Below are 27788 nucleotides of genomic sequence, written 5' to 3'. Positions count from 1 at the left end.
TCTTTAATTTTTGTTATTCATTCTAAACTCACTTGCTTTTACTAAAATGTCAAATAAATCTAAAGTGTTAACAATAAATATTACATCAAGGGTTATTCTTACTGAACTAACAGTGGAAACCTTTGACTTCCAAAAAGGAAGCTCTTGTTTCAGTACAGTAACTTCATACCTTTCAAATAAAAAAAAGAATATAAATACTAAGATTACAAAGACAAAGTAAGTAAATGGAATGAAATGAAATGTAGCATTTGGCCCAGACCCACACGTGGACACCGAGATTTATTTACTTGACAGTGCTATGCATTTAAATCAAGAAGTTACACAACCAAGTGGCTAGCACACTTCACCTAATGCTAAAAACACAACCAGGATGTCAGCTTTATTTGTTTTCATTTATCTAATAAAATGTACCCTAAAATATTTAAAAAATCACACATTCAAAAGTCTTACACATAATCCTATTACGTTTTTTCACATAAAAGCAATTTAAATCCAAGTATTGTTTTTTATTTAACTACTTGTCCTTTTCTAATCATTTTTTTTTTTTTTTGACAGGCAGAGTGGACAGTGAGAGAGAGAGACAGAGAGAAAGGTCTTCCTTTGCCGTTGGTTCACCCTCCAATGGCCGCCGCGGCCGGTGTGCTGCGGCCGGCGCACCGCGCTGATCCGATGGCAGGAGCCAGGTGCTTCTCCTGGTCTCCCATGGGGTGCAGGGCCCAAGCACTTGGGCCATCCTCCACTGCACTCCCGGGCCATAGCAGAGAGCTGGCCTGGAAGAGGGGCAACTGGGACAGAATCTGGCGCCCCAACCGGGACTGGGACTAGAACCCGGTGTGCCAGCGCCGCTAGGCGGAGGATTAGCCTAGTGAGCCGCAGCGCCGGCCTCTAATCATTTTCTTACAATAACTGAATATTAAACACAGAAGCCTTGAGATAAGCTTTTTGTTTTCCAGTAGATGGCCTCTACTAATGACCACATTCATCTGACACCAAACATTCTCTACAATCCTATGAAGTAACTATGAATTTTCCCCCTCACATCTTTATCAACAGAATTCAAAATGCATTAAATAATATAAAATAAAAATATTTTATTTGCATTGCAGCTTTGGGGGAGAAGCAGAGAAATCAAATTAATTACAGGAAAATTTGCTAAAATTAATAGGCCCTGTACTGTGTTTTATAATGGTAGTTTACCAAATATAAGACCAAAATGGATTGCTGCTTTGTACTCAATTATATCTGATGAAAATCCAGTATGTACATAGATAATAGAAAATACATGCCAACATATAACATTAAAGCACTTTCAAGAGTAATGGAGGCCGGCGCCGCGGCTCACTAGGCTAATCCTCCGCCTTGCGGCACCGGCACACCAGGTCCTACTCCCAGTCAGGACGCCAGATTCTGTCCCGGTTGCTCCTCTTCCAGGCCAGCTCTCTGCTGTGGCCAGGGAGTGCAGTGGAGGATGGCCCAAGTGCTTGGGCCCTGCACCCCATGGGAGACCAGGATAAGCACCTGGCTCCTGCCATCAGATCAGCGCGGTGCACCGGCCACAGTGCGCCGGCCGCGGTGGCCATTGGAGGGTGAACCAACGGCAAAAGGAAGACCTTTCTCTCTGTCTCTCTCTAACTGTCCACTCTGCCTGTCAAAAAAAAAAAAAAAAAGAGTAATGGAGTTGAAAGGTCCCACTTTCAGATACATGGGTCAAAGCCTAAGATGTTAAAACTTCTTCAGAGAAAAGTCTTCAGTGAGAGCTGCTCCTAAAACATCAGCATTTGTGATGACTGATTCTCTTACTTCAAAAAGCGAATCACTATGACTTCCCACAGTTTCAGAATAGAGTCAGTGGTTTCGAGACTGATAGAGATAGAAGGAGGTTGCAAGACTCACACATCCTGACTTCAAGACTTCCTAAAAGACAACAGTAATTACACCAGTGCACACTGAAAAGCGGATAGACACTTAAACGGAACGGAGCAGTGCAGAAACACTCACCCAAATATAGAGATTGATTTTTGACAAAGATGCAAAAGCAGCTCAAAAGAGAACAGAACGTCTTTTCAACAAATGGTACTGGAATAACTGGAAATCCATATTGTTTAAAAAATGAACATGAATCCATACCTCAGACCTTCATAAAACTCAAACTTGATCATAGGCTTAGATATAAAACCTAAAACTATAAAGCATCTAGAAGGAAAACAGAGAAAAAATCTCACTGACCATCATTTAGACAAGTTCTAAGATGCAACACTGAAAGCACAATCCATTAAAGAAACAATGGATTATAGGAGATTATCCTCACAACTCTGGTGTACTGAAAGATTACTTAGCACAGAAAAATAAATAACCAAAAGAAGAAAAGACTTATATGTCTGACTTCATCAAAGCTGTAAAAGTTATAAACATCAAAAGAAACTAAAAAGATGAAAACATATGTGAGAGACTGGGAAAAGTATCAGCGATGCATTTATAGATGCTCCTCAACTGATAGTATCGTTATGTCCCAATAAACCTCCCAGAAGTTCAAAATATTGAGTCAGAAATGTACTTAATACACTGAACTAAAAGAAAAAAAAAAAGTAGCTTGGTAACACTACAGTTACAATACCAGTTGTTTACCCTCATGATCCCATAGCAGGTGCTACCATTCACCACCACTTCCCAGCATCACGACAGAGAACTGTACTACCCAGGAAGAGATCAAAACTCTAAGTACACTTTCTACTCAATGTATATCCTTACCATTGTAAATTTAAAAACTAACAAGTTGAACCACCTATGTATGATAAAACATAGGTACCCAAGATGTAAAAAGAACTCTTACAAATCAGTAATAAAAATACAAACATCAGGGCTAGCATTATGGCATAGCAAGTAAAGCCGTCACCTGTGATGCCAGCAGTATCACATTTGTGTCCTGGCTGCTCCACTTCTGACCCAGCTCCCTGTTGCCTTTAAGAGCAGCAAAAGATGGCCCAAGTGCTTGAGCCCCTGCCACTCTTGCAGGAGAGCCAGAAGAGGCTCCTGGCTCCTAGCTTCAATCTAGCTCAACCTTGGCCAATTGCAGCCATCTAGGGAGTGAACCAGCAGATGGAAGACTTTTCCCTCTCTCTGTGTCTCTCCTCTCTGTAACTTTCAATAAATAAATCAATCTTTAGTGGCTGGTATTGTGGTGTAATGGGTAAAACTGCCACCTATGATGCTGGCATCCCATATGGGCACCATTTCGAGTCCCAATCCACCTCTTTGCTAATAGCCTGAGAAAGCAGCAGCAGATGACCCAAGTGCTTGGGCCCTTGCACCCACATGGGAAATCCAGAGGAAGCTCTTGGCTCCTGGCTTCAGCCTGGCGTGGCCCCTGTCATTGTAAACCATTTGGAGAGTAAATCAACAGATGGAAGGTGGATCTCTCTCTCTTCCTTCCTTCCTTCCTTTTCTTTTCTTTTCTTTTCTTTTATCTATCTATCTCTATCAATCTCTCTGTAACTCTAATAAATAAATTTTTAAAATCTTATAGAAAAATTATCAAAACCAACTTTAAAAAAACACAAACATCTCAACACTTGAAGACATACTTTATAAAGAAGACATACAAATAGTAAATAAATTTATGAATATTCAACATTATTAAGCATGAAGAAAAATTAAAACCACAATGAAATAATTTTAAAACATCTACAGTGACTTAAATGATTTAAAATATTGGGCCAGTATTGTGGCACAGGGGTTAAACCACTGTTTGCTATGCTGACATCCCATATCAGAGTGCTGGTCCAAGTCCTAACTGCTCCACTTCCAACCTAGCTTCCTGCTCTCTCACCTTGAAAGTCAGTGCAGGATGGCACAGGCACAGATACTTGGTATCTAATGGAGTTCCTTGCTCCTGGCTTTGGCCTGGCCCAGACCTGGTTGTTGCAGCAAACTAGGGTGTCAGTCAGTGAACGGAAGATTCTCTCTTGCTCTCTCTCTCTCTCTCTCTGCCTTTCAAATAAATTTTTTTAAAGATTTATTTTATTTATTTGAAAGACAGAGTTACAGAGAGAGGTAGAGACAGAGATAGAGAGAGGTCTTCCATCCGCTGGTTCCCTCCCCAGATGGCCACAATGGCCAGAGCTGTGCCTATCCGAAGCCAGGAGCCAGGAGCTTCTTCCAGGCCTCCCACATTGGTGCAGAGGCCCAAGAACTTGGGCCATCTTTCACTGCTTTTCCAGGCCATAGCAGAGAGCTGGATCGGAAGAGGAACAGACAGGACTAGAATTGGTGCCCATATGGGATGCCAGCACTTCAGGCCAGGGCTTTAGCCCACTGTGCCACAGCGCCAGCCCCTCAAATAAATTTTTAAAACAAACAAAATTAAAAAGACTGACAATACCAAATGCTGAAGAGAATGAAGAACGTATGTCTAAACAAGTTTCATGGGGTTCTCAAGAAGTTCTAAAGGTATTTGCATTGGTATTAAAAGAAAACACTTAAAATGGTTACATTAAGAAAACCGTTTTCACAGCTCTTTGTAGGGCCATGTACCTGTGCCCTCTTCTGCACCTCCAGGAGGAGTTCAGAATACTGCAGCTCTAGTTCCTGCTTCTGTTTGTTCCAGCAGCTCTCTTGAGCTTTGATCTGCTCTGCCACCTTGTGAAAGGTATCTTCCTGGGTCTGCTGAAGCTCTCTCATTGTGTCAGACTTGTTCTTACAGATATACTCTAAATGGCTTATCTATATATGGAGAAATGTAAAAAAAAAAAATGAGATATGCTAACCATTTCTTAGCACCACAACAAAATTTTTCACTCTATGCCTTCAGATTATACAAAAATTTTTAAGTGCAAATAAAAAACAAGAATTAGCAGCATATATATTCTAGCAGAAAATTATATCACTTGTATACTTAACAAATATTTATTCTTTTTTCTAATAAAGTTACTCATTCTATAATCAACTTTACTAAGAAGATTAAGAAAGATATTTTTACTTCTGGAACCAAAGCTCAGGCTATTCAGATCTCTCAAAGGAAAAGAAAGTATTTAAATGAGATTGACAAATCTGCAAACACTTTACCTATAATAAAGCAGATCATCCCAGTTTTTCAAATGCTGAAGAAAATCCTTATCTTCTAAAATGTGGGACACTTAATGCTATTTTTAAATTATTAAAAACATAATATCGTCTCAGAGGGTTAAAAAACTCCTTTTAATTATCAGTAATTTACAAACACATTACACAAAAACTCACAATTAGTAGCAGCATCTGTGCGTCTCACAATTTATCCCCTCATTTCTCAATCCTACTGCTAAGTGCCTACGATTGTGCCTGCCAACACCAAGGTAAAAATGCTCAACAATAAGAAAGCCCACCTTACAACTGGGCCCAAATACTGTTTTAACACTTCAATAGATTTTTTTCTAACTGTTTAACAAAACAGTTTTTCTCACCAATGAAGAGCAAATGTCATTACAACTAAGACATAGAAACTAGATCACATAAACGCAGTTCCAGTTAGTTCAATAGACCCAGTATAAGAATCAGTATCTTTACCAGTGGCATATGTTGCTCTGCTGAGTCATTTTAATTTTCTATAGCCACTAGCAAGTTTTTAAATTTTTTTGAAATACTGAATTCCTAGGTTTGCAAAATGGTAAAGGACCATAAAATTCTACTGCTTTCTCCTAGAAAACATTCTAAATCATGGAATGCATTTTCTAATATATGTTTTGTTGTATTTCAAGAAACAAATCATAAACATGTAATTTAAAATTCTTTAAGTGCTTTCAAAATAACACCTTATATTTCCTAAGCAAAGAATTTTAAAATCATGTTTTTGAATAACTGTATCCTGTTTCTATTTTATGCTAACATAAAGACTTGGTTTATTAATGTAAATGACTAAGTTCTTTGAATTGCTTCATCAGTAAGATTAATTTATTTTCTTTTAATTAGGTCCCTGTGGCTAATACTGGCTAGTAGTATTAGCATGTCCTGCACAGAAAGTGGAGCTTAGAGACTTCATACAGACTTCAGTCACATTTACATGCCCACAGCAATGGCATCAAACTGAGTTGTAGACAAGCCATAATTAATGGTATTGAATTATTAACACCCAAATTCTTTTTGAAATAAGATGAATGTCAGCCCCTCTTAATGGTACTGTGATGTGGACAAATGTCACTGAATTTAATAGAGGTATCTGGTGCCTGAGGACAGTTACCTTCTCATTAGCCCTGTTGAGGTCTGCGATCAGGGCATCAACATTCTCCTGCAAAACTGCACAAAGCTCAGACCAAGAGAATTTATCCAGCATGCCTTCTGGTTGTTTTATGAGCACACAGCCTGCTACCAAGTGCTGATACAAGGTATGAAGGAAGGTTAGCTTCTCCTGCAAGAAAATAAGAAAAATTAATTCATGCATATAAACACTGTAAGAAATAAAACATGTGAGAGTACTTCAAAAAGTTCATAGAAAATGCAGTTAAAAGATGTTTATTTTGCTGCAAAAAAATTTTTAAATCCACGCATTTTTTTCATAATATGCATTTTCTATGAACTTTGTAAGGAATCCTCTCATAATACAAATGATGAAGAATTTATTTTTAAAAACCTAGAAAAGATTTAAAATACTGAAGTCTCAGAATATTGTCACTTGGAGGGCTGGAGTTTTTTTTTTTTTAATATTCAAAACTGAACAGCAGATAGAATCCTTGGAATTGTTTACATTTGGCATTCAAAATCAAAATCTGCAGTCTGGGAGCAAGTAGGCCAGGGTTTGGACCCCAATTCTGCTGCTGCAAAGTATGTGATCTGACAGAGCACCCGCTGGGCCTAAGCTCCCTTAGTTGCAACACAAGGTCTGGACCAGTTGTTCCTAAGTCATTCTGATTGGAAGTCAGTATCATAGTTCTATAATTTCACATTTATATTTGCCAAAACAGATGTTATTTAAGTTAAAATCTATATATACACACATATACATATGTATGTGTTTATATATATACATATACATATAGAGAGAGTGAAAGAGACACAGAGAGAGAGAGAGAGAGGAGAGTGTTGTTCAACTCTGATCAGGAAAAAGTTACACCAATATCTGTACTTTACATGCACACAATTACTCAGCTTTCTTCTCCTCCTCCAGAGATTCCAGTTTACTTACCACTTATAGGAAATCCATTCCAAGCCCCTTAGGCGAAGCAGACAGTGATATGAAAGATATGGAAGATAGGCTCATTTGTTTTCCCCACTTAGAAGCTCATATAGAATTTGGCACCCTGGGCATTTTTAGGTGTTTAAATATTACAAAAGGCCAAAAAATGGACTTAGCTGCCCAAGACATACTTTCAAAATTGTCCAACTATAAATGTTTAAACAAATCTCATTAAAAGTGTATTAATAAATGGATATTGGACAAGGTACACAGGTACCAAACATCACGTAGTACCCCACAAATAAGCATAATTTTATATGTGTGCACTAAAATTTTTCTAATTAAAAATAATTTTAAAAAGTATATTATCACTACAATTAACTAAACAATCCATTGCTGAGTTACCTAGAAACACTACACAATAGAACTCAGGTTAAAGCCAATCCCATCTGGAACACCTGACTTACTCTGACTTACTGTCTTGTCAAATGGCTCTCTTTATAAGGTGTTTCACGTATAACATCCCAAAGCATAGAACCTAGAGATAAGGTAATTATGGAGCTACAAAATGAGCATTATATATGGACAAAATAAGTTTCCTCAATATTTTTTAATACATCAGCAGGAACAGAAAATTTTTAAAAGAAGAAAACTTCAGAGGAAAAACAAAAATTCTAATCTTCTAAAAAAAAACCACAGAATTTGCAAAAGTTTGTAATAAGAAACTGTGGGAAGTTTTTCTACATGTATCAAACATATATATCAAAACATCTTTAATTCACCCTCTGTGCCACCAACTCTGTACTTTTTCCCAAAGGCTGTACAACTGAAAACCAAAAGGTTGAAAATGTAGCTACAACCACAAACTAAATTAAGAAATCAGAATATTATTTATAACTATGCTTAACTTACTCTTCTATAAGCAGTGAAAGATGACTTTTACATTTTTAAGTAGGTTGAGATATTTTAAAGTCTTATTAAAAGTACCTAACCAAAAGGTAATATTCAGGCACTAAAATATTCCTCCTGCCCATATTACCAAGTGATCACATTCATCCTCAAGGAAGTTTGCCCTCAAGGATCCTTCACTGTGTTGCCATTATGCCCTTTTTTGCTTGGGCTGTGATAAACCAAGCATGATAATCATCCATTTGGCATGCAAAGAGAATCCCAGGATCCAAAATCAATTCACACACGTTGAACCCAACCACAACGCTGTAGACATGCTGACTTTACAATACAGTCAGGCTTCTAGTTTCCTTTAATCATTATCTGATGTGTAGAACAATTCCAACTCCTTCATGTGGACACAATTTAAATCCCAGACTGTGAGAGGAGCAGAAAGAATGTTTCCTTTTTACTCTCTTGGCATTCGTATTCCTATTTGTTGAAGTAATGAACTCAATATGCAGGAAGACTTAGATAAACCAGTTACACTAGCTAGACTAGCTCCATATCTCATGGGCAAAAGAAAATATAAGATAACAATTCTGTTCACAGGGGCTCATAGAGAATATGAAATTTTTGTCATAATATTTTAAAAAGTGATTAATAAATAAAAGTGGATAGGCAACACTCCTAGGGAATTAAAATGAAAAGTTTTAATTTGTGGAGCTTTCATTTTTCTAAAATTTTATGCCTGATAATTATAAAGAGTAAGATTATCTACACAGTAGATACTATTCCTGTTTTACAAATCAGAAAACTAAGGTGTGGAGAGGTGAAGTCATGTGGATTATTTGCAGCCACACTGTTTGTAAATAGAAAAACCAAGTCTAGAACTATCCAATGACAAAACATTCTTTCTACCACACCAAGGTATAGAAATACCGAAATTTAAAAAAAGAAAATATGTTTATCAATGGCAAACAGGCTAACTCTGAAAGGACTGTTAGGAACTGCTTGATAATATGGTGGTTCTAAATAGTCAAAGAAAACTAGTTAAATAAGAGATGAAAGGGTTAAACTGTATTATTTCTCTGACAAAACAGGACGACATCAGAGTAATGGAACTGCTGACTTTGCAGTTGTCATGAATATTTCAAAATACTGAGTTCAGATGGATTTTCTGAATTAAATCAAATACAGTTAAAAATAGCCCCTTGCTATGTGTAGATGTATAAATGTGAGATTAATGGAAGGCCCTTCCTGACAGTGATCTGGTCTCAGGTAATACCTCAGTGTCCTTGCGGTACGCCTGGGAAAGCTTCTGCAGTTCACTTTCAGATTGGGTTGCACGCGCCTTTTCTTTCTCCCAACAGTGTAGCACATTTTGTAGTTCCACTTTTAAGGTGCCTATTAAAGCCTCGCGGTCTGCACATTTAGTGCGTAAATGACTTAACTCTTTATTGACATCAGCCAGTTTATCCTGAAGTTCCTGTTGGAGAAATGAAATGAACAGACTGCAGAAAGGCCTCCAATGGGGGGGGGGGGGGGCACAAACGTAAATACATAAGGAAAACTTTAAAGTTTTAATACGCAAGAACTACAGAAGCAAACATTTGTTTATAATGGCAAACACTGAAAGTTTTTTGCTCAATGTGTGCTCTAAGTATAGTGTCTTACCTCAGAAATGAGAAAGTTTGTTATGTTTAAACATTTACATAAACTGTTGATAGAATAACTTATTCCAAAAATCCGGTTGAAGGGAATTTTCCTTTCAACCCATACCCAAAAAATAAATAAATAAGTAAAATCTGATAGCTTAAAAACTTTAAATAATATTTAAATAACATTTTTAAATAAATGTTTTAAATTTAATGTAAGAACATTTATTTTCCAATGACATCAATATTAATAGAAATCTCAAACATGTGGCATAAAATTCTACTGAACTATTTATTCATTAACCTTAAATTCTAATGGAGTGGCCAGGACAAATATAACATGAATCAACACAATAAAATTCCAACAATATAATTTTGCAAAGATGTAGTACATAAAACCAGCACATAAAATAACCAAACTATTATTCTGGATCTTAGCCAGGTGTGGTCTCAGCCCATTACCAGATATGATGTACTAAAAACAATGGCTCCACTTTAACATGATAAAAAACTGATTCCAAATACAGATGTGCTCTGGAAAAATATGTTTAAAATGTATCAAGGCTGGACACTAAATCTTAAATCATTCTTTAAATCTATAGCATTAAATCTAGGAAATGAACTTTTCCTCTAAGCCAATTGCCAATCAAATGTTTTCAATGAAAATAATTCATATTACTTTCATAAAGAATAAAAATTAAAATTGTATCCAAACATACACTAAAAGTTAAATCTATTTTCAGGCATATATACTTAAAATATTACCTAAATAACTGTACTTTCTTTTTCATACAAAAGGAAAAAGCTAGAAATATAAATCATAATACCTTTATATTTTTAGAATGAGAGTCTATCTTCTGTCTGCTAGAATCAAGTTCATTAGACACCTTTTCCTTGGCATCACTCATGCTGTTTAGCTGATGAAAGAAAATATAAGTAACTTTTTTATATTTTTCAAGCATGAATAACTCAAAAACTAATCTTTAAATGCTTTTTATGCAGCTACTTAAATACAATTTTTTCAGCAGTAATTAAGAGTCTTAAAAATATTGCTTTTGGTTATGTAGTTTCTGTCACAAGCTCACATTGCTAAAAAGAAAAGAAAGCATTCAACCTTAAAATGTCAGTGATAGCAGTGCATTGTTACGAGATGTCTGGACAAGGACTGCATTCTTACTGTAAACTAATGTAACTTTATTCTTAAAATCCTACTGGACCAAAATGCCAGATGCAGTGGCATCTATAAGGAAAGAAGAAAGAACAGAGCAAGAGACTGTTCTTTCTCTACATCATGAGGGTATTCACTGGTCTCTTCACTCCATATGACAACTTCAGGGTCGGTCACATGCAGCCCTACTGGGAAGGCTTGTGGCAGGTCATCAGTCGGTCCAGCACCGCTTGTGATTTATTTTCTTTGACAGTTCATTCTTCTTTCTGTCAGACTGCTCTTTTTGCTTTCTTTGCAGTCACCCCCTTGGTCTCCCCACTGCTGTCTCTGGCACTGGTTCACAACAAAGCGCATTACTAAGCCAAAGCCTGCTGAGTCGACTTTTCAACTGTGCTGAGGATCATGTGACATCCATCCTCCCAAATAACAATTCGCTGTGGGTAATATGTTCCGAGTTACCCTGCAGCTTCCAGACCTAGGCCTCAGAAGAGTTTCAGAAACTACTAACAATATAGGTTGTCTCGTCTCACTGAGAAAGACTTAGCAATACTTGCTCTTCATAGAAATTTAATTTTTTTCAATACTTTCTTGTATGCGTTTTGAACAGTTACAGAATGTATTAAGAGGAGCCACTTTTCGCTCTTTGTTCAAATTAGCAAACTAAGCTAAAATAAGCCTCTTCCTGTAATGTGAGATCTAATGGTTTTATGGCCTTTTTAGTATATGAGAAAAAGAGGTAAACAGAAGGATAAACACAAAATTCCATGCTATGTGACTTGTCTTTGGCTCAAACAATCTGTTTGCTATTTTGCTAACTAATTGTATTTAATGTAATTATTTCAGATGCTAATTTGACAAGATGTAGCTAAACTATTCAATTTTTAAAGCAGGAATTCATAAAACATTTTAATACCCAAGAAAATTATCAACCCACACATTAAACAATACAAATGAGACGATAAATAGAAGCAAGAGCTTTTACAATCAGCAATCTAAAAGCTTCCAGGCTACATCAAACAGATATTTGTTTTTGAAAACTTCTAACAACCTTTACTCCCTTTACAAAATGAAAACTAATTTCTCTCTTTTTTATTAAGACTTCCAGAGTTTGTAGAAATTTTAACCTAAAACACTGACAAAATCTCAATTTCCACTAGCTATTTTCCAATGTCATAAAACATATTAACATTCAAATATAACACATTAACTTAAATGCCTTGTAAGTTTTTTTTAATCAAAATAAAATAAGTAAATTATGAAGACTAAGAAATGACAAGTCTGCAACTTTGTGCCTGAAGAGTTAGAAAAACTTAAGTGAGACACGACTTTAGGCTACACTTAAAGAAAGAATTGTGACAGACAATTTATTATTTCTAGTATCTGTGAAGCTGTCAATTCAACATTCCCAATCTTTTTGACCTTTGTAACAAGCAAGGGATACGTACTGGTACAGGCCGAAGGCTATATGTGTGGAGCCAAACAGTGCAAGTGTTACCTCATTAGATGCATCTTCCAGCTTGTTCTGGTAATCTGTCAAGGTACGCCTCAAAGTCTCAAGGACAACAGAGAAGCTGGGAGGTTTATCTTTGTCCTTGTGGATGCCTAAAGAAAAAAACAGGTTGAAAATATACCCTTAAAGTCACAAAGGAACAAAGCTAAGAAAACAGTAACAGAGATATTATAATTTGGTAGAGCTGAAAAGACATGAAGCATTGAGTAGGATCTTATTCTCCAAGTATACTAGTACTACTGAATAGCCAAGTATTAATTGCCTTTCCAAACAAGGGGCCAAATTAAAGTTCATAATATATCAAGCTTGATCAAACTTATGGCTACTTTCTACCTTATCAAAAATTCACATGATAGTTAGATGATAGTTATTAAGTTTTATTTGTTTGGTTTTTTATCTGTATAGACCTGTTATCCAATAATTAAATGAACAGTCTATCTTAACATTGTTAGGAAGAGTTGCGTACACTTAACTCTGGTCCTTGTGTTTCTCATCAGTCAGGTCTTTTACAATGTAGTATTTTACCTAAATAATAACTTCTGAACCCAAGAGTACATAACTTTCTATTATACTTGGAAATATTCTTCAGTTCTCAAAATTCTCAAGTTACAGTTTGAAATAAACAATAAAATGCTATTATTTACATATGGCACATCATGTTTTAATTAAAGCCCTTAAAACTGATACTAATTGTAAAAATATGTGTATTTCCATATCATGCCCTCAAACTACTTTGATCTAAGTTGGACCATAATTGGTTGAGTTAATCAAGGTCACATGGTCAGATGCAGTTCCAAATATTAATCCAAAATAAATCAAAAATTGGGTTTTAAAAAATCCTTCAAATTCAATGTTTACTGCTCTACTCTTTAAGTGTTAAAGAACAAGTAGGAAATTTTAAAATCCTCACATCAAAGATATTTTTAATTTCCAGTTATAATTTCTCCCCATTATTTTATAATCTAAATACTTCAAAATACTAAAGGACACATTTTCAACAAAGAAATTTTTAAAAAGAAGTATCCATAATATATGTTTCACTATTCATTCATTCCATTAATTTACTGAATTTCTACTGCATGCTAACTTTTGGCATTAGGCACACAGAGGTGAACCAAACCAGGGTAGTCTCTATCCGCATAGAATTTACAGTCTACTAAGAGTCAGAGAGATCATTCATCTATTCATCAATCACTGAAACTTGTGGGGGATGTGGGAAAAAAGCGGGACTAAAGAAATAAAGGAAATACAGAAGAAAGGGGATTCTCTGTTAATGACAGACCAACTTTATGCATCTCAGTATTGGTGATACTCAATGTTTCAACCTTGGAGAAAATGTTACTAATAAGTTTATGACATTTACCAATGTATAAAATGTTACTAATAAGTTTATGACATTTACCAACATATAAACACGATCTTAAGTAAGAGCACAACTTGGATTCCCTTAAACAGAAGAATATTTAACTTAAAAACCAAAAGTAAGGTGAAAACAATACATATTCCAGCCAGAGAGAAAAAAAGTACACAGCTCTGAGCCATGATAATGGAAGAGACAGTATACTCTCTCTAATGACCATGAGTTAGAAAGACAACTCATTTAAATTTTTATTAAAGGTCTTATGAAATATATTTTTAAAATTATTCTCTTGCACAAGATTTAAAAAAATGTAATGTATAATTCTCTTCTTTTGCTACTATACAAGTAGGCAATGAATAAATCATTCAAGGACACTCAGGAAATCTGCTGGCTTTTACAATAATAGAGAAAACTTCCAATTAGAAATTCAGAAGAATAAAATCACTTTAATACATGTATTTAGGAGGTAAGGAGACAAAATGTCTTCTCCATACTGACCCATATACACATTTTTATATTCCACATGAATGTTTTTAGCCTTAAAATGTTTACATAATAAAGTTCAAGTGAAATAAATAGTATGCTCTGTGTCCCACCTGTTTTAAAAAGAAATACCAAGACAAAATTCTTGCAAAAAGAAAGGATTGGGGCCAGTGCTATGGCACAGCAGGTGAAGCTGCCACCTGCAGCACCAGCATCCCATATGGACGCTGGTTCAAATCCTGACGACTCCACTTCCAATTCAGCTGCCTGCTAGTGTGCCTGGAAAAGCAGTAGATACTGGCCCAAGTGCTTGGGCCTCTGTGAGACCCAGAAGAAGCTCCTGGCTCCTGTCTTCAGATCGGCCCAGCTCCGGCCATTTGGGAGTGAACCAGCAGATGGAAGCTCGCTCGCTCGCTCTCTCTCTCTCTCTCTCTCTCTGCCTTTCTCTCTCTGTAACTCTACCTTTCAAATAAAATAAACAAATCTTAATAGAAAAGGAAGAAGAAGATAGAGATTATCACTCTGGACCAAGATCCTTATTGAATGATTTAATTTAATCTAATAACATTCAAATCACTACATTATGGATTATGGTCCACAAAAACAATGGGCTATTAAAAACTCATAGAGGCAGGCATTTGGCCTACCTGTTGAGACAATGGTTAGGACACCTATACCCCACCTCAGAGTACCTGGAGTTAATTCTATGCCTCCTGATTCCTGCCTCCTATTAATGCAGACCCTGGTAGGCAGCAGTGATGGTTCAGCGGGTGGGTCTTTGCCACTGATGTGGAAAACCTGGATTGACTTCCTAGCTCCTGACTTCAGCCCCAATCAAACCAGTAGTTATAAGTGGCCCCTCCTTTGCCTTACAAACAAATAATTTTAGGGGTGAACATTTGGCATAGCAGTTAAGAAACCACTTGGGATGCCCACATCCCATAACTAAGTGCTTAAGGTTGCAGGCCCAGCTCCATGCTTGATTCCATTTTCCTACAAATGTGCATCCTGGAAGGAAGCAGGTAATGGCTCAAGTGGATGGGTCACTGCTATCCACATGGAGATCCAGACTGAGTTCTGGGCTCCCAACCTCAGCCCAGTCCAGCTCTGACTCTTGCAGGCATTTGGGAGTGAACCAGCAGATGAGAGATTCTCATTCTCTGTGCATGTGTGTGTGCGCTTCTCTCTCGTGCTTCTGTGTGTGTGTGTGTGTGTGTGTCTCCCTCTGTTGCTTTCTATATTTGAAATAAACAAATGAATACTTTTAAAAACTACACAATATTTTAAAAACCTCACAGATTAAAAAAAAAAATGGAAGGGCCAGCAGTACCACACAACAGGTTAAGCTGCTGCTTGTCATGCCAGCATCCCATGTCGGAATACTGGTTCAAGTCCCAGCAGCTTCACTCCAATCCAGCTCGCTGCTAATGTGCCTGGGAAGGCAGCACATGATTGCTCAAATAATCGGGCCCTTGCCACTCATATGAGAAACCCAGATGGAATTCTAGCCTCCTGGCTTTGCCTTAGTCCAGCCCTGGTCATTGCAGCCATTTGGGAAGAAAACCAGTGGATGGAAGATCTCTAGCTCTCTCTCGTTATTTCGTTCTCTCTCTCTCCCCTCTCCCTCTTTCTCTTTCCCTTTTTCTCTCTCTTTTCTTACTCTTCTCTCCCTCTCAACTTCTTTCCCTCTGTATTTTTAAATAAATAAATCATACAAAATAAGGAAGTAAAACAATAGCAATGGGGCAGAGATAAAAAGTAGACCAATAAGAAATGTAGAATATAGAAAATAAGAGCAAGGGCAAAAGTTAGTTATGGTGACTCCCAGTTTTCCACGTTAGATACTGCTTTGGTGTATGGTCATGCCGATTACAAAGATAGAATTTTTAGGAGATCTGGGGACTAAGAAGATGAGTACAATTTTGAACATACTGAATTTGAGGTGCTTTTAGGATACACATAGAAAGTTAAATAAATGGACTTTAAGTTCGAGAATGAAGCTGAAGGTAAAGAAAAGACTCATGAGGGGTAAGGTAGAAGAAAAGGTCCCAAACCATTTATTTAAATGTTCCCTTTAGGAAATCTCAAAAAAGCTAAATCTTTATACGTAACTCATATAAACCACTGCCTTTTTTTTTTTTTTTTTTTTTGACAGGCAGAGTGGACAGTGAGAGAGAGAGACAGAGAGAAAGGTCTTCCTTTGCCATTGGTTCACCCTCCAATGGCCGCCGCGGCCGGCGAACCACGCTGATCCGATGGCAGGAGCTAGGTACTTATCCTGGTCTCCCATGGGGTGCAGGGCCCAAGCACCTGGGCCATCCTCCACTGCACTCCCTGACCACAGCAGAGAGCTGGACTGGAAGGGGAGCAACAGGGACAGAATCCAGCGCCCCAACCGGGACTAGAACCCCATGTGCCGGCACCACAGGTGGAGGATTAGCCTATTGAGCTATGGCGGCGCCGGCCAAAACCACTGCTTTTCAAACTGGTATTACTGACTCAGTAACCTATAGATGCACATCAGAAACCATAAGTGTGAATTAATGAGGTGAGTCTATCTCTTCCACCTTCTCTACCCTCCTACCTACTTTAGTTTCCTGCAAGACCCCAAAAGGAAAGGATTGTTAAGAAATAATGAAGAAAAACTGTAAAACAGAAGATTGAACACTTTTTTAAAGATACATATATAGGGCCGGCGCCGCGGCTCACTAGGCTAATCCTCCGCTTTGCGGCGCTGGCACACGGGGTTCCAGTCCAGGTCAGGGCGCCGGATTCTGTCCCGGTTGCCCCTCTTCCAGGCCAGCTCTCTGCTGTGGCCCGGGAAGGCAGTGGAGGATGGCCCAAGTGCTTGGGCCCTGTACCCCATGGGAGACCAGGATAAGTACCTGGCTCCTGCCATCGGATCAGCGCGGTGCGCCGGCCGCAGCACGCCGGCCGCGGCGGCCATTGGAGGGTGAACCAACGACAAAGGAAGACCTTTCTCTCTGTCTCTCTCTCTCACTGTCCACTCTGCCTGTCAAAAAAAAAAAAAAAAGATACATATATAGAACATGAGTGGTCACATTTATTCTTAGAACAGATGGGAGAACAGAAATCCTATTGTTTAATGCCAGGTTTAGGTCACGAAGTAGAAAATAACACCCAAATGAGTTTTATTTTTGCCTAATAAAATCCAAATATTTAATATACAATACATTAATAACTAAGAAAATCCCTTTGTCATTCTAAAAGCAACAAATATAAACATATTTTGTTAGCAGTTAAACCTTTCAAATAGATACATTCTATATGTTAAACATCTTAATCACTGAGGTCATAAATAAATGTTACTTATAAAATTGCTACTCATCTGGAATCTTTAAGGGAAACAGCTCATAACTTTTCTAAATCATGAAAATTATGCGTAATTCCTGCCCACATTCTCCCTATTTGCCTTAGAAAAAGCCAGAAAACACTTCCTTTACCAAAGCTGGAAATTATTGGTGAGGGGAGCCTGACCTCCTTGATGAGCTCTCTGTAGCTTGATAAGCTCCATTTGGCCAGAAAGTCAAGAACAACAGTAGGAAATGGCACCATCAAACTGGATTCACCAAACTCAACGGCAGTGATGTGATCTCAGTGACACAGGCAAGTGGTAGCAATTAACTTCCAGAGACAAAGTAGACATAGTCATCAAAATGGGTAGCGAAGTCAAAGCAGTAAACAAAAACAGCTAAACTGGATTGGTTAAGTGTCCGTGGTGTCCTAGAACTAAAACAGATGGGCAGTCTCCTTAAATCTTATCTGATTTGTGTACATAGAAAAGCTCTAGGTCTGATCATGAAAAATAGGAATTTATGAACACGAAACAGAGAGTTGACCCTCAAGCTCTTCTGAGATGAGCTACTTCTCAGGCCCAGGGACCTTGAATAAAGATGATGGATCCCCTTTAAGAACGTTGACATTCTGCCAAAAAAATTATACTGTAAACCTTCCTCCTATCCTTCCCCAGAGAAACAGGTAACCATTTACCAGGGTGACTGTACAGTGGGGATAGGATATTAATGACACTTATCAGGGATAACCAGACACTGGATCTGAACTAACACTAGTTCACGGAAGCCTAAGATTCTACTGTGATTCAACAGTGAGAATAAGAGTTTACGGAGGTTAGGTAATTAACTGAATTTTAGCAAAAGGTTTCTCTCCAAAGGGTTCCACCAGTGTCTGAACCCACCCCAAAGTTATTTCTCCAGTCTGGAGTGCATACTTAGAAGAGACAAACAATAATTGACACAATGTCCACACTGATTACCTTACCCATAGAGTGAGGGATATTACAGAGGAAAGCCAAGTAGAAAAAGCCATGTTGAAGTTACTTGAACTTTTACCTACCAAAACAGTACATCAAAAGTAATGCCACATTCCTGTAGAACTTGTAGAAATTAGTGCCTCACAAGGGCTTGAAAGATAAAGGAATGGTAATTCCTACCACATTTAGCTTGCCTATCTAGGTCTGTTCCAAATATAGAAGGATCTTAGGAAATGGTAGTAAATTACTGCCAGCATAATCACACTATTCCAGTTGTAGTTATAGTTAAAGATACAGTTTTTGTTGTGGTGCAAATGAACACATTTTCTGACAATCAGAATAAAGCTATTCTATTATTAAAAACCATCAAAAACCAGTGTCTTTCAGATGGCAGTGCCAACAATATACCCTCTTTGTTGTCCACCTATAGCTCTAGCATTCTAGCCATAATCTATCCTGTAGAAATACTGATTCATTCTCCATTCTAGAAAATATCATAAGTTCCCCTTAGTTCTTTACTAAGTTGATAATACCATTCTTGTCGCTCCCCCTCTTCGTGGAGGAACGACACAGGACCCTGCGCTGTTCTTTCGTCTGCTCGGCCCTCCCCGGGTTTGCTGCTGGTTCTTCCCGGGTTGGCTACTATCCCTTCCACCTCCGTGGAAGGGCAGTTCCCCCTGGCCGCATTCCCCACTTCCGCAGGGGAGCGGCACACCGCCGGCCGGCTCTTCTCGGGGGCTGCACGGGTTCCCTTAGATGTTCCCCATAGATGTTCCCTGGTGCATGCCGTCTCTCTCCTCCTTTATAGTCCTCCTCCGCCAATCCCAACTCGGCTGCCCACACGCCGAGTACGCTGCTCTCCTCCAATCAGTAGCAAGTCCTACAGTTTATTGGTTGAACTGGAGGCAGCTGTGCGGAAGCTGTTTACTTCTCTCCCAGCGCCATATTGTGGGAGAGCAGATGCATAGAATAAGTCTTAATTCCAGTAACTCAGTCTAGTCCGGTTTGCTCCCCACAGTGGGAGAGCAGATGCATAGAATAAGTCTTAATTCCAGTAACTCAGTCTAGTCCGGATTGCTCCCCACACTGCTCCCCATTTTCTTCGGTAGTGTTCCCATTAGCAGGGGTGTCTCTTCCTTTCTACACCTGCTCCACAACTTCCTTTCAGTCCTCAGTGGTATCTCAGAGCTGGTGTCCACAGTTGTATCTGACATGGAGGACCATGTGATGACCTGATGCAGGGATGCAAAAGAAAGCTAGAGTTGGAGGACTCTGGTGACAAAGCAGTGGCAGAGGAGGTGCACCGCAGAGGTGGCTGCCCAAGTTGGGAGTAGACCCAGGAAATAATGCATAGATGGCTTTTCAGAGCAGCCAATAGGGGTCATTTTAATTTTTTATTTGAAAGATAAAAAGAGTTCTTCCATGTACTGGTTCACTCTCAAATGCCCGCAACTGCCATGGACCTACCTACTTGAGCTATCACCTCTGCCTCACAAGGCAGACAGGAGGAGGAAGCTGGAATTGAAAGCTTGGCCAGAACTTGAAAACAGGGAGTTCAATATGGAGTGCAGGCATCTCAAGTGGCATTTTAACCATGATGTCAACTGCCCAGCCCCAGTACCACAATTTTTATACCGGTGGGGTGGGCATTTGGCACAGCAGTTAAGCTGCCTACACTGTAATATGTTACAGTGCCTCGTTCAAGTTCCTACTCTGTATCCAAACCAGCTTCCCGCTGAAGTACATCCTGGGAGGCAGTAGTGATGGCTCAAGTAACTGGGTCACTGATACTACCAGGACTGGATTATAAACTCCCAGCTTCAGCCTGACCAACCCACAGCTATTGCAGGCATTTGGGTACCAGCTGATGAAAGATGTCTATGTCTTTCTCTCTATTGTTCTTTCAAATTATTCTTTCAAATTTATTAATCTTTATACTGGCACTCCATACCATCAATGTTTTTTATTTCTTTTCCTTAATTTTGTCTCTGTTTTAATTCTTTTGTCTTTCCCTCTGTATCATATCTCTGTGGTCCCTTCTTCTATATTTTGTCCTCAAAATCACCAATCTGATTTTCCAGTGTCAATTCTGTCATGGTTTATCACAAATTTTAAATCTAGTCCCTTAGGAACAGATGTTTACCTTGTCAGGGAAGATGTCCATGTCCCAGATCAGAGTGTCTGTGTTCACTTCCTGCCTCCAGCTCCTGATTCTAGTAGCTTCCTGACAATGCAGACATCAGGAGGCAACAGGTGATGACTTAAGTAACTGGGTTCCTGTCACCTTGCAGAAGACCTAAATTATATTCCTAGCTCTTGGCTCTGGTTCACCCAGGCCATTTTAGTCATCAGGAACAAATAGGTAGAAGCGTGTTTCTTTCTCTCTCTCTTTCTCTATTTCTCTCTGCTTCAAAAAAATTTTTTTAAATCTAGTATCCTGTTTTTACCTTCCTTGTAATTCTTCATTTTCTCACTCTTAACCTTTAATATTATTTTGGGTTTTCTTGGGAGGGACATAGGTTAATCTTTTTGTATATCAGAATGGTCTGTACTTACTAATCATTTTTGATAGTTTCTTTTGTATCCTACTGTAAGTGACAAATATTTTCTAAATTTTATTCTTATTTTCACAGTGAACCATTCCACCAGATACTGTTCCTTTACCCTTGTTTTCTAGTATTTAGTTTTTCACAAATTCTATTTAGAGAGATTTTTTCCTTAATATTCAAATTTAAAAAGAAAAATTTACAGCTATGTTTAGAATACTTGAAGAAAAAAAAGACTCAAATGTAAGAATTGTCCTTAGGTCTTATTCTGAAACTATTAAATGTTGATGAGATTTTAATTTAGGATCAATATCTGAAGCCTACTTGGATATCCAAGTTCCTATTAAATTTTTCAACAAGTAGCAAGACCCTGAACTGAGGTGGTATCTTTGCCCAATCCACTGCCTAGAACTCTGGATCTCAATTAGATAAGTTATAGGGGAAATTCTATCTTTACCATGAATGATTACAAAGGTTCTTTCTGTCTTAATCCCTATCAAGAATGCAGAAGGAGGGGCCGGCGTTGTGGCATAGCAGGTAAAGCCACCGCCTGCAGTGCCCGCATCCCATACGGGCGTCAGTTCAAGTCCCAGCTGCTTCACTTCCCACCCAGCTCTCTGCTATGGCCTGGAAAAGCAGTAGAAGATGACCAAAGTCTTTGGGCCCCTGCACCCACGTGGGAGACTCGGAAGAGGCTCCTGACTCCTGGCTTCAGATCATCACAGCTCCGGCCATTACAGCCAACGGGGAGTGAACCAGCGGATGGAAGACCTCTCTCTGCCTTTCCTTCTCTCTCTGTGTAACTCTAGCTTTCAAATAAATAAATCTTTTTTTTTTTTTTTTGACACGCAGAGTTAGTGGGAGAGAAAGAGAGAGAGAGAAAGGTCTTCTTTCCGTTGGTTCACCCCTCAATGGCCGCTACAGCGGGCGCACTGCGCTGATCCAAAGCCAAGAGCCAGGTGCTTCCTCCTGGTCTCCCATGCGGGTGCAGGCCCAAGCACTTGGGTCATCCTCCACTGCCTTCCTGGGCCACAGCAGAGAGCTGAACAGGATGAGGAGCAACTGGCGCCCCAAGCAGGACTAGAACCCAGGGTACCTGCGCCACAAGCAGAGGATTAGCCTAGTGTGCCGCAGCGCCGGCCCAGATAAATAAATCTTAAAAAAAAAATGCAAGGGGAGACTTCTTACCTTCCCTGATAGGCCTGGCAGACTGTATTCTGGAAGTTAGAAGGAGATGGATGAGAACAAAAAGAGGAAAGTGGGAAAAGTACTCTGATAACCTCAGAAAGCCACACTTCCTGACAGATGCTCACTTCCTGAAGTAGCAGCACAGTGGAAGCACAGCAAAACGTCTACAGTCAGGCAGGACAACAGACAAGGAGTTGATTGCACTTTTCTTTCCAGTGCTATTGTCCGTTTGTGCTTGTGTGTGTGTGTGTGTGTGTGTATTCTCTCCAATGCAGGCTGAATATATACCTGATTTCCAGCATCACTGTGTGTCTTCAACTTTTCTGTGCATTTATATATAAAAGTTTGGAGCTGTTTTATAGACAGTGATCTGGTAGCTTTTATTTTAAATCTAATTGTTTTATATATCACCAATAACCTTATGACTGTTTCAAAAATCCTAAGTAATAATGTAGGCATGAAGTGATACTTAATAATCAAGATGATTTTTTAAATTAGTTGAATATTCTCCTTATACAACACTATACTCTCCTCAAACTTAAAGAGAATCAGGGCTATCTAGAAAAAAAATAAGATAACACACAATAAACGGTTTTACTTCAGTCATTTAAAAATTCATATCTCCAAGAAAAGTAGAGAAGGATGGCAATAATGTAACTTAAGACTTTAGGGTGAATGATAATCAATATTCCATATTCACAATAGTCTATGAAAATGAAGTATAACAGTGAAGTAAGAAAGGGAAAATGCTGGTAAATAAAAGATGGAGGATCCAAAGAGAAGAAGATAAAAAGGATGGTTGGGAATGAGTAGCAATTAGCATATACTTAAATGACAGTCTCACATTATTCCAACTATTAGCTATCTTTAACATACTCTGAAAAGAAGCAAAATAGAAATGAATTTCTGTTTAACCACCTCTTAACAAAAGTAAAAATGACTGAAAATATTATGACACAAGTCAATAAAAATGCATGTTGTCATTTTACAGAATGTTGAGCACTCTTGGGGAAGCTACTTCTTTGGATATCATAAAATGAATGTATGAACATGATGAAATACTGCAAGTTCACTTTGTAAACCTCAGTGAATTGGAACATAAAGGGAGCAAGTGAGGAAAAAAAAAAAAAAAAACAGCAAATGACACCAGAGGAAACATGTGTGCTGTTCCTATAACCATCCTCATCTTCTCAGCAACCTATGAATTTCTCTAGTTAAAAAGTAGCAGCCATGGATTCAAACGAACAATTAAAATTCTCAAGAAGCTACTAGGCCTTGGCAATATTCCTCTATGAAAGAAGTAAAAGAGGAGAGAAGGGGGGTATGTGTCATGCCACAGTTGGTTAAGCTGCTGTCTGGGACACACACATCCGTAACAGAGTGCCAGTTGAGTCCTGGCTTCTCTATTTCCAATCCAGCTTCCTGCTAATGCACCTGGGAGGAAGTAGAGGCTGGCTCAAGTGGTTGGACCCCTTCGACCTGGTTCAGTCTCAGTTATTGCTAGCATTTGGAGAATGAACAGGCAGATGGAAGACTGTTTCTGTCTCCCTCCCCCTGTCTCTTTCCTCTGTCACTCTTTCAAATAAATAAAAATTAGTAAACATTTTTGAGAAAAGAGAGGAGCAAGGAAAGGAAAATTCCACGTTGTTGTCTGGTTTTTTTAAAGAGTACTCCTGAAGACTGCCCAAATCCTGGGTGACACATACACCCATTAAGACATCAAACCCTGTTGCTACAACTTCTTAGGGTGCAAAAGAATGCCTCCTTAAGAATGATTCTTGGCCAGTGCTGCGGCTCAACAGGCTAATCCTCCACCTGCGGCGCCAGCACCCCGGGTTCTAATCCCGGTCGGGACACCGGATTCTGTCCCGATTGCTCCTTTTCCTGACCAGCTCTGTGCTGTGGCCCAGGAGTGCAGTAGAGGATGGCCCAAGTGCTTGGGCCCTGCACCCCATGGGAGACTAGGAGGAAGCACCTGGCTCCCGGCTTCGGATCAGCGCGGTACGCCGGCCACAGCGTAGTGGCCATTGGAGGGTGAACCAACGGCAAAGGAAGACCTTTCTCTCTGTCTCGCTCTCTCACTGTCCACTCTGCCTGTCAAAAAAAAAAAAAAAAAATGATCCTTAAGGAAAGAGAAAGTCATCATCATCCTGAAGAGGATTCAATACTGAATCACAAGTGCTCTCTTGGACAGCACATATACTAAAATTGGAACAATACTGAACCACAAGAAAAACTTTTTCACAAACGTGAAAAAGTTCTAGGCAGCCAGCATTGTGGAGCAGTGGGTTAAGCAGCTGCTTGCAATGCCAGCATCCCATATGGGTACCAGTTCAAATCCTGGCTGTTCCACTTCCCATTCAGCTCCCTGTGATGTATCTGGGAAAACAGCAGAAATGGTTTCAGGGCTTGGGCCTGACACCCATGCGAGATGCCTGGAATTCCATGCCCCTGGCACCAGCCTGGCCAATCCCTGGCTATTGTAACCATCTGGGGAGTGAACCAGATGATGGAAGATATATCTATCTCTCTGTGTATGTGTATGCTTGTGTATGTGTGTAAATTGCCTCTCAAATAAAATAAATATTTGAAAGAAGAAAAAATCGTTTCAGATGTTTGCTAACACTCAGGCACAAGAAAAATGGTTTGGACAAAACACTTGAAGCAGAAGGCCTACAAAAAAGGTTCAAAGTTGGAAACTATTTTCCTGCACACACCCTACTAAAAGAATTTGACAAGAAAGGAAAAGAATAGAAGAGAAAAGAAAAATGACAGCTATAGTGCTTCAATTTTATTGGAAAGTAGAAAGCAGAAACAGGAAATAAATGTCCCTAATCAAGTAAACTGAGGTCATCTCATTTAATAATAGGAGGTCAAGCTGATGTTTCTATGATCCATGAAAGTCTGAACATCTTTTCCACTGAAGGTCAGTCTTCCCATTGACTACTTCTTAAGGATGGATACCCAAGAGCAGCTATATTTTGGAAAGAGACTCCAAGACTTCCTTTGTAATCTCAAAACTTAAAATGCAAAGTAAACCTTCAACCTGATACTCATTCATGCTTTTATTCATTCACACTGAATAAATATTTTTGAGTGACTGCTTTGTACCGGGATTAGAATATATAGTATGTGAATAAAAGAGACAAAGATCCTTATGTTCATGGAGCTTAGATATAGTAAGTGCACTATATACTGTGTTAGAAATGTTTGGCAGCAGTAAATGCTATAGAAACAAAGCAGAGCAGGGAAGGGCGAAAGGCAGTGGGGCAAGTGACAAGGGAAAGTGCTGTGGGTAAGCTTCTTGGAAAATGCAAGATGTGAGCACAGTCTCAAGGAAGAGAAAAAAAAGAGAGCTTTGCAGATATATGTTAAGCGCCAGTATAAAGGCCCCTAAGGCAACAGCATGTGTAGTGTATTCAAGAAACAGCAAGAGGCCAGAGCGGCCCACACAGAGGAAAGAGGGGTGAGTATAGGAGGTGAAGTCAAGGGTAATAAAGGCTCAGAGGCAAGCCATGTAGGGTGTTGCCAGCCATTGCCAGCGCTTGGCTTCTAATGAAATACTGAGCCCCAAAGGTCCTGACATATTCTAACTCGGGTTTCTTAATTATTATTTTGCTCTGAATTTACTAAAGCATAATTGACAAATTAAAATTATATACAATCAGGGCCAGCACTGTGGCTCAGTAGGTTAAGCCTCCATCTGTGGTGCCAGCATCCCATACAAGTGCTGGTTCTAGTCCTGGTTGCTCCTCTTCCAATCCAGCTCCCTGCTATGACCTGGAAAAGCAGTAGAAGATGGCCTAGATGATTGGGTCCCTGCAACTACGTGGTAGACCCAGAAGAAGCTCCTGGCTTCTGGCTTTAGATTGGCACAGCTCCAGCTGTTGCAGCCATTTGGGGAGTGAACCAGCGGATGGAAGAACTTTCTCTGTCTTTCCCTCTCATTGCCTGTAATTCTCTCTCTCTCAGATAAATATAAAATCTTTAAAAAAAAAAATATAAACAATCAAGGTAAATGACTGTACACATTAAAGGTGATTTAACATATGAAAACACTGCAAAATGATCACAACAATCAAATTAACAGGAGCATCACTACACAGAATTATAATTTAAGAAACTTAAGATCTACCATCTTTAAAAAAAAAATCTACCATCTTGGGGCTGGCTCTGTGTCACAGTAGGTTAATCCTCTGCCTGCGGTGCCAGCATCCCATATGAGCACCAGTTTGAGTCGCAGCTGCTCCACTTCTGATCCAGCTGCCTTCTATGGCCTGGGAAAGCCCTTGAAGATGGCACAAGTCCTTGGGCTTCTGCCCCCGCATGGGAGACCCAGAAGAAGCTCCTGGCTATGGATCAGGTCAGCTCCGGCCAGTGCAGCCATTTGGGAAGTGAACCAGCGGATGGAAGACCGACCTTCCTACCTTCCTTCCTTCCTTCCTTCCTTCCTTCCTTCCTTCCTTCCCTTCCTCTCTCTCTCTTTCTTTCTCTTTCTCTTTTTCTCTTTCTCTTTCTCTCTCTTTCTTTCTACCTTTCTTTCTGCCTTTCTTTCTTTTTCTCTAACTCTAATTCTAACTCTACAAAAAAATCTTTTAAAAATTAGCAAAAAAATAAATAAATAAATACCCACCATCTTAGCAAATTTCAAATACTCTATACAGTTTTGCCTTTTTAAGGTCTTTTTTTTTAGGTTTATTTTTTATTTGGAACTCAGAGTGACAGAAAGAGAGGAAGGTGGGAGAGGGAAAGGAGAATGGATCTTCCATCTGCTTATTCACTCTCCAAATGTCTGTAATTGCCAGGGCTGGGTCAGGAAGAAGCCAGGAGCAAGGAATTCCATGTAGATTCTCCTATGTAAGCAGCAAGGACTCAAGTACTGGAATCATGATCTGCTGCCTACTGGTTGCATTAGCAGGAAGCTAGATTAGAAATGAAGTAGCTGGGACTTGAACCAGGTATTCCAATATGGGATGTGAATATCCCAAGCAGAGGCTCAATTGGATGGAGAAAGTATCATTACCTATAGTCATCAGATACTCAAAACTTACTCATCTTGTAACTTAAAGTTTCCTACTTAGCTTTTCAAATTATTTTCCTCAGGGCTATTGACAAAACAGACTAAAGAGGAGCAAAGGTGGAAGCAGAGACCAGTTAGTAACCATGCAGGTGCTGGAGGTATTAGAAGACCAGGTGCCAACTGCCACAAGGATGACAGGAGGGGAGATCAAGTTAGATCCTGTAGGACAAGTAAATAAATTCCTGAACATCTAGATCTAACAAGTTTTGCCAGAGCTACTACCTAAAGATAAGCTGACAGGTTACACTTGCTTCAAAAAGTTTCTTGGGGCCAGCACTGCGGCACAGCAGTTTAAGCCATCAGTGTCCTGGCTGCTCTGCTTCTGATCCACCTCCCTGCTAATGTGACTGACAAAGCCATGGATGATGACCCAATTCTTGGGCCCCTGCCACCCATGTAGGAGACACAGATGGTATTCCTGGCTCTTGGCTTCAGCCAGGCCCAATACTGGCTGTTGCAGGCATTTAGGGATTAA

General features: G+C 39.2%; 1 protein-coding gene across 7 annotated transcripts in view; it reads right to left on the bottom strand.

The window, feature by feature from the left end:
• CCDC171 (coiled-coil domain containing 171) overlaps nt 1-27788 on the bottom strand; it is a 394098-nt gene that overhangs the window by 231134 nt on the left and 135176 nt on the right. For 6 of the 7 annotated variants that reach the window (XM_089317363.1, XM_089317367.1, XM_070052470.2 and 3 more), the window contains 5 exons: nt 12351-12457; nt 10515-10604; nt 9318-9518; nt 6209-6376; nt 4531-4719 (listed from right to left, as the gene is read on the bottom strand). In XM_089317363.1, coding sequence (XP_089173489.1) covers nt 4531-4719; nt 6209-6376; nt 9318-9518; nt 10515-10604; nt 12351-12457 — 755 coding nt within the window. Of the gene's footprint in view, nt 1-4530; nt 4720-6208; nt 6377-9317; nt 9519-10514; nt 10605-12300; nt 12458-27788 lie in introns of those variants that run through there. The other variant, XM_089317376.1, reaches the window with a different exon arrangement.

This window comes from Oryctolagus cuniculus, chromosome 1, assembly GCF_051225735.1.
Source record: "Oryctolagus cuniculus isolate XC-2025 breed Fujian yellow rabbit chromosome 1, ASM5122573v1, whole genome shotgun sequence".
Taxonomy (NCBI): domain Eukaryota; kingdom Metazoa; phylum Chordata; class Mammalia; order Lagomorpha; family Leporidae; genus Oryctolagus; species Oryctolagus cuniculus.
Note: the sequence above shows the minus strand (reverse complement) of the source record. Positions and strands in the feature narration are given on the sequence as shown.